At 37.5% G+C, this 7940-nt stretch overlaps 1 protein-coding gene across 1 annotated transcript; it reads left to right on the top strand.

Annotated features, from left to right (window-relative positions):
- The first annotated feature begins 916 nt into the window (after positions 1-916).
- LOC104947407 (equilibrative nucleoside transporter 2-like) lies at positions 917-7485 on the top strand. The gene is made up of 6 exons (XM_010773405.1): positions 917-1000; positions 3630-3698; positions 3784-3865; positions 4381-4533; positions 6882-7022; positions 7349-7485. Exons 2-4 carry the CDS (start codon positions 3673-3675, stop codon positions 4531-4533), a joined length of 261 nt encoding a protein of 86 aa, XP_010771707.1. The 5' UTR covers positions 917-1000; positions 3630-3672; the 3' UTR covers positions 6882-7022; positions 7349-7485.
- The last annotated feature ends 455 nt before the right edge of the window (positions 7486-7940 follow it).

The raw sequence follows: 7940 nt of genomic DNA, 5'->3' as shown, positions 1-7940 counted from the left end.
ATGAAAAGCAGGACTAGCAGTTCAACTATTAAAGTCTTAGCTACTGAAAAATGAGTCACACCCTTAAAGCTGACACTTTCTTAGAGTACAGTCTACTTGAAGGATAGTTTAAAAATACTGCAATACTAACTTTCCACTAAAAAGTAACAAATAAATAAAGGGTACATTGTATTGTTTTCATTCCTCATCATCTTCTTCATACACACTAACAGCTCTTGGTAGATCTTGTGTTAATGTGATGTACTCCCTCAGATATCCTGGATTTATAGAGGTTTCAGTGAAGCTTGCAGTGTGACAGGCCAAGTGTTAAAGTCGTGAAATCACTGTAAAGTTGGCTACACATGGTTTTTTAGTGAGTTAAGGCCTTAAAACAACTAACTTATTTGATTCAATGATTTTAAATGATGTCTAAAAAGTAGTATATAGTGAATATTTTGTCGAAAAAACCCACTGTATTCAATTAATTTGGGCGTTGAGGTTAATTAAATATACGGTTTGAACAAGTCTCACAGGGAACTTAAACATCTAAATATATATATATCATATTTATTTAATAATCCTAATAATAAAAAAAATAGTCATTATAATAATAAAATAGTAATAAGATAATGATTATAATACAAACAATAATAATATAATACTATTCATAATAATAATAATAATATTCAGATTAATAACTTTAATAAAAACGATTATCCTGTAATAATAATAATAATAATAATGACATTAGCTCTAAACATGGGTGTGCAATATGATTAATAATAATGTAAACAAATTGTACATTGTTCTCACATTTGTACATGTCCTTAAACCAAAAACCTACATGTACTGTTGCTCCATTAACCACCGTAAGAGGCAGCACTCATGGATGTATAATAAGAACACTCCCACAAAAAAAGTATTACCTTGCCGGAAGACAAGCAAGAACCGCGCGCCTCCAGAAGCTCACAGAACCACCGGGAGACCCAAAGAGACACAAGGACCCGGTCCAGACCCTCAGGTGAGCTCCGTTCTTATTACCGGTTGTTACCTAAACGTGGTGTTTTTCTGAATGGGGCTTCTGAATGGGGAACAGTCTAAAGACACGTGGTAGTGGGTACTTTCACTCTATGAACGCGCCAGAAAGAGAATAAGGCGCCGGCGGGTAAATTAAACTTTCCCCAATGAACTTAAAGTTATTCTTAGTTTGAATCTAATATATAAACATGTTAGGCTTCTATAACCGGACTTACTATATGTAATATGCACACTAACCGACCACATGTTGAGATAAACGTGACTTTTCTGTCTGCTTTTATTTTTTAGATTTGACTTATTCTGTTCAGAAACACTGCTGCTGTTCAAAAGATTAATAATAACAACGATTGTAAACAAGCCAGATTTCATTTATTATAAAAAAGCGTGTGGGTTATGTTTCATTTACTGTTGTAGGCTATACATAGAATGAGTCGATGTTGACATAAACAGACATCATAATCTAAAAAGTTGATTTTGTATTTTATGTGTGTAGAAAAAAAATCGATACTGTCGCAATCGCTCTTGTTTATCTGTATTTGTTTTTAAACACATTGGTTATAACAATAATGACCAAGTTATAAGTCATAATATAATGAGACAATGTTTATATTAGATAGGCCTACAATTAAGTCATTATCTCAACCTTTTATTTATACGTCTCGAGCTATCAAACAAAAATCACTCACATGTATATTAGTTTGCAGGTTTGTTCACAGAGCTTTGACAGAAATATAACGTTTAATGATGCTCATCACTTATCTGTCACAAATCATTAATACTAATATAGCCGAACTGTCAGTTGGAGTCCAAATCGCACGAAAAGTATCCCGCATGTTATAACCATAGACTGTATGTTATAACCATGGTTATAACAAGCCATCCAAATTACATTTAGCCGCCAAATAGAAGAGAAATTTGGCGGAATTAAAGAGGAAACACCACAGCTGTTTCCTCCGGTTCCACCATGATGAGTTTACGGAAAGTGACGTAGTGCAACGTGCCGCGTCACTACCTTCACGTAAAACGACTGTTTACACACGTGATCTCTGCTATCTATTAATACACAATTATAATGGAGGAATTAATTACACTCTACCCAAACGGACTCTTTTAAGTAAATGAAATAGTTAATAGTAAGATATATAGGACTATAAACTAATATTATCGTTTTTTATTTATATTGATTTATTTTCAAATGTTCTTTCTTGTAATTTGTATTATTCTTATTATTAAAACATGTTGTTACTGTTTTATTTAATATATAGGTTTCAATTTTGTATTGTATTTATTTATTTTGTCTTATGCCTTCCTTTATTTTACCGAGAGGGATCAATATTTGTTGTTATTATTATTATTGTTTTCCTATCACACCTTTAACCTCCTTGTGTCGCTTGAACTGTTATATATTTTTTGTCAGTCCATTAAAAATCTGCATTATTATTATTTTACTTAACTCAAAGTATAAGATCATAGTGAAAAGGAGAGTAAAACAAATACAATTTCACATACAAAACACATCAGTTTTACAATATGATGCAATGCTACATTACAATCTGTCTAACTATGTGTTTTTAAAATAAATGCAGCAGATTAAAACAGTCATTATGTATCAGTAATACTAATAGAAAACTCTTACTATGCTAAATACGTCTCTCACTTCAACAATCCGTACTGTATTTAAAAATAATAATGCAGCTTGTAAAATGGAGTAGTTTTAGATATTGTTGCTCTTAATAATAAGTTAGCATTTTACCACTTCCGGTTCCCTCGACAAAAAGCAATGGGTTTTCTCCATAGTATTTTGGAAAATATCTGAAATAAGGTCTGTGGTTGAGACACATTGAAGAGACGGATCACGTTTTGTTCTACCACTTTAAATCCATCAGCAGTGACCCCACTGGGGATTTCTGAAGAGTTGACGTGTCTGAAAAACAATGGTTGTTACCAAGTGGCTGAATAGGACTACAGAAGTCGTGGAGGTCGTTATACGTCATTACGCCGAACACGTAAACACTCCCGCTAAGTTTGTTTGCCCTGTTCTGCTTGAAAGCAAGTACCTGCCTCCTGGAAACTGTTCAAACAAACGCTTCAACTCGTACCATTTTCAATCTGTAGTTTTGAATATCGATCTTAAGTTGGCGTGACGTTGAAGTCGTGCGACCCTGCTGAATCGGCTGTAGTTCTTTATAGCATAACGTTAGCATTTTGCTTCTGGCGATTAGATTTACGATTAGAAAATTATAAAAGAAAGGTAGACATGTGGATATTATCCGGCTGAACAAAACGTGATCCGTCTCTTAAATGTGTTTCAACCAGAGACCTTATTTCCAGCTATTTTCCTAAATCCTATGGAGAAATTGCATTGGTTTTTGTCGAAGGAACCGAAAGGAGTTTACTTCCGGGTTTTAGGAACGCGTCACTGCGGCACTCTATAAAGTAAATACTGTATAACACTGCACACTCACTGCAAAGGTTAGCGTTGGTATTTATTTTAGGTCTAATAATTATTTTGACGTACCACCATGGATGCTAAAGACTATAGTAACTGAGTCAGTTGATGAAAACATGTCCTGTAAAGTTTAATCCCATCCTGCTGGCTGTTTTTTTTAAAGGCTTCTCTTGACTTTAGTGCAGGAACGTGACAGAAGCAACAGGATGACGATGAGTCCCCCCGCAGATCGGTGAGTTTGAGGCTTTGTTTTTACTTTTGGATATATAAACTAAATGTGTAAAGATCGGGTTCTAAAAGTGTTTTTGTTTCCGCAGCTGCCAGGCTGTAGGCCTCATCATCTTCGTGCTCGGTTTGGGAACTCTGCTGCCGTGGAACTTCTTCCTGACGGCCTCAGAGGTTTCTATAACTCCTTCTTCTTCTTCATGACAAAAATAATTGAGGGATTATTTTGCAAAAACACATAAAAAAAACAAAAACTGGAATTTTACTTTGCACTCAAGGGAATATCAATCACTGGGGTTGGTCAATTCATTGTAAGAAAGGCTTATTTTTTTTGCAAATCAACACAAATTGAGCTTCATGTGTGCTAGAAATCTGAATCAACTTGGTGTTAAAAAGGTCAGAAAATAGTGAAAAATGTCCTTTCCATTTTCCTCACGATCCAAGGTCTTTAAATGTTTTGTTTTATCAGTTCAAAAAAACATAATGATGCAGTTTAATTTGAAATAAAATATTTAAAAAGCAGGAATTCTCCATTTTTCAGAGGCTGAAATCAGACTTATTTGTAATTTTTGCATGGAAACTAAGTTAAAAATGATTAAATAATTGAGTTACTACACACAGTTTCCCCCCTCTCATTACGTTTTAAAATAAAACATGTTAAATCATTCTTTGTTTCCTCTTTGTTAAAGTACTTCAACCATCGCCTCGAATCAAACATCACCTCCAATGGCTCCTCAGGCATCGCTGCTAAAGACTACAACTACGACAGCTGGATGACCTTGCTCTCCCAGCTTCCCCTGCTGCTGTTCACGCTGCTCAACTCCTTCCTGCATCACTGGTGAGCTCCTGCAGCAGATTCATTTACATGAGCCTGGAGCCTGGACACGTATAAACATGTACATGTCGGCCAGGAGGGTTGAGCTATAGGCCGTCATTCTTCAGCGTGTACTCAAGTGGTTGGAAAAAGTCCTGCATTTCAAATATTCCTCTGTGCAAAAGTATTAGCATCCAAATATACTTAAAAGACCAAATACTCGTTATGTTTAAAAGCCCATTTCAGAATTATATATATTCAGGCTGTCCGTGGGGTCTTAAAATGTATTAAAAGTTGATCAATCAATTTGGCGAAAATTAAGGCTATTAAAAAGTATTAAACTGCATTTTCCAAGGTATTACATTTTGTAGCTTGTTTTCAATAAGTATATAAATTGTCCAAAGAGGTCGTATTCTACAGTCTGCCTGAATGTAATCATTGCGTGGGTGTCAGGGTTCTTACGGTCATTAAAAACCTGGAAAAGTCATGGAAATTCAAAATGCAAATTCCAGGCCCTGGAAAAGTTATGGAAAGCAATATTTTTTCCAACGTTTTGGAAAAGTCATGGAAATGTTACTAAAGTTGCATCAAATATAATTTATATTTTCAGTGGTACCGCTGAGAAAGAGTAATTTTTTTGGTCATGGAAAATTAGGTAAAGGTCATGGAGAAGTCATGGAAAATCATTGGTGAAAACGTGTGTGAACCCTGAGGTGTGTAGTGTGATTCTGTGTAGTTTATTTATGGAATCCCGTTGGATTTGACGTCATCTGAACAGGACATCGCACGCTCACTGCTTGATAGCGCGGAGGTCTGTTTACGCCGGTTGCTAAGCAACATCGTTATGGGGAAATGCAAGTCTGCGTCCAAATGGTTGGAAGATAAAGAGGAAGGACAATCAATACTGTATATAGTCAATGTGAGGTACAGTGTGTCGCCAAGGTAACCGGTTAAAACTCCAAATGGCGATGAGGTCTTAAAATGTATGGAAAGGGTCTTAAAAAAGGAATTACATTTGACTTCAGGATTCCTGCGTATACCCTGATATTAAACTACTGTCTTTTTATTTATTTGTCTTACATTAAATGTGTCTCACTCACAGCAGATGAGGCTAAGGCATATTAACCTTTTTAATTTGATGTCCATTTTTATTTATTAAAAAGAGGCCCTTTCTTCGTGTTAGCCCAAAATCTGAATATGTAAATGAACCAGTAACTAAACTTTTAGATAAGAGAAGTAAGTACGTTGTTGAGTAGAAGTTGTAACCTGTATGGATTTGAACCCAAGAGCACGACTCAGATACAGCCAATGTTCAAAAGGTTCAGTTTATTCCAGTCAGGAACAGGCAGGGTCAAAAGAAATCCAATAAAGGGGGGCAGGCAGAAAAGGGCTTAGAACCAGGCGATCCGTCAAACAGGCAATACATCCAATCAGGGGGCAGGCAGGAAACTCAAGGTCCAAAATCAGGCAGGCTCAAAACGGGGCTGAACAGTTAACTGGCAAATACAACCGGAACGGCTGGAGAGCTTGGCAAAACACCAAGGCCGTTTCTCAATCGCGAGGATACTGGCTTGGTAGTCGCATACTTCCAAGTCACTTCCTTCAGAAACGAAGTAAGTATACTTCCAAGCCACGGCTTCGGAAAACAAAGAAGAATGGAACAGGCTAACAAGTGTGCACCTCTCTCCAATGGTTTCAAACATAAACTGTTGCGTCGGGTTCAGCCATTCTCCGCAAGGGTTTTTGAAATTGGTCCGTGCGCAAGCTTGTGGGGATTTGAAGGACGCGAGTCTACCCATGTGCAGCCTCGAAATTACCCCCAAACCAGGAATTCCAAGTTGCTGGAGAATTGGAACAGTTCCTTCGGCGCACCTCGATGACGTAGTATCTTGAAATAATTGCTGGAAGCCAGTTTCTCGCGATTGAGAAACGGCCCAAGACTATCTGGCAGAGGACCAGTGAGAGTAAGGTGGTATATGCTGTGGAGCTTTATGAGGGAATGGAGTAGAAGTGGACGGGGAATGAGCTGATTGCAAGAGCTGGGAGGTAAGGCAGGATCTGAAAGCGGACAGGAGAGTTTATTGATATGCAAAACCAAAACCTATGGAATGTGGTTGAACTTGTGACAGAAGTATACTGTAGGAATAAACTGGGAAACGTTAGTACAATTACCTCAAACGGGACTTATTGTTCAGTATTTGAGTTCTTAATCCTACATCCCACCATTGCCATTTGTAACTCTCACACTGCAGTAAAATGTACTAAGAAGTTTACCTTCTGGAGTCCACATCTGATTCCCCCTTTAGTGACAGTAACGTTTATTTTGGTCCTATGAATGAACTGTTGAGGTCTCCTCTCTCTGTCTCTCTGCGGGTGAACCTCGTATCCGTGTCGCCTTCAGTTTCGTCGTCATCTTCCTCTCTCTCTCCCTCAACGCGCTCTGGTTCGAGCTCCCGATGGCAGCCGGACACCTTCTTCCTCCGGTCACCCATTGGCCACCATCTGGTTCATCAAACAGTAGGTCATATTATTATTTAGTAAAATAAAGGATTCTTGTTCGTATAAATAATGGTCGAATAATGTATCACTGCTATCAGATCTTTCATGTGTTATAATGAAAAAATAAGTAAAATGATCAATTAGTTTGAAAATTAATCTGCAATTACTGTATATCTTTAAAGGTCTCTCTCTGTAATATTACTCTGATGCAAAAGATTTACATGGTGTGTGTGTGTGTGGTGTGTGTGTGTGTGTGTGCTGTGTGTGTGGTGTGTGTGTGTGTGTGTGTGTGTGTGTGGTGTGTGTGTGTGTGTGTGTGTGTGTGTGTGTGTGAGTGGGCGCAGTGGCTAGTTGCGGTGGCTGCAGGCTCTCTGTTCGGGTGGTGGGTCGGTTCCCCCCTCGGTACCAGCACATCTGTTTATGAGCTGTCAGGCGTCTGGCCGGACTCTTCGCTGCTCTCGCCATGCTCTTCTCCATCTTAAGTGAGTAAAACCACACCTCACACAAACTGCATATTTAATAATGTCGGAAAACTACACGTGACAAACTGCCACTTCCCATGCTCGTGAGATTACTACAAATGCATAACTATTTTAGAACCCGAAAACATCCAATCAAGGCTTTTATAATTATATAGATTGTACATAACACTTCAACGTATTCACTCAATCCTAAAAAATGTTTAAAAATAATGGAACTGCTGTTGACTTTGTTGATAGGTGCACAAAGAAATATAAATTAAATCCTCAGAACGATGAGCTGAATGTAGAGGTGTAAGAGGTTGCGAAGGTGTTTCGAGTCTCCTTTTGTAAAATAGCTATTCTCTCATTACATTTTATATAATATTTCTCCTTGATATGTGTCTTCCTTTTCATTACTTTTGTTATTGATTAAATGTCATCCATACATGCATGATGACAAACGAATTAGGTCATA

This window comes from Notothenia coriiceps, unplaced genomic scaffold (genome assembly GCF_000735185.1).
Source record: "Notothenia coriiceps isolate Sejong01 unplaced genomic scaffold, NC01 NC01_scaffold00012568, whole genome shotgun sequence".
Lineage (NCBI taxonomy): Eukaryota > Metazoa > Chordata > Actinopteri > Perciformes > Nototheniidae > Notothenia > Notothenia coriiceps.
This window is presented reverse-complemented; position numbering and strand designations above follow the sequence as displayed.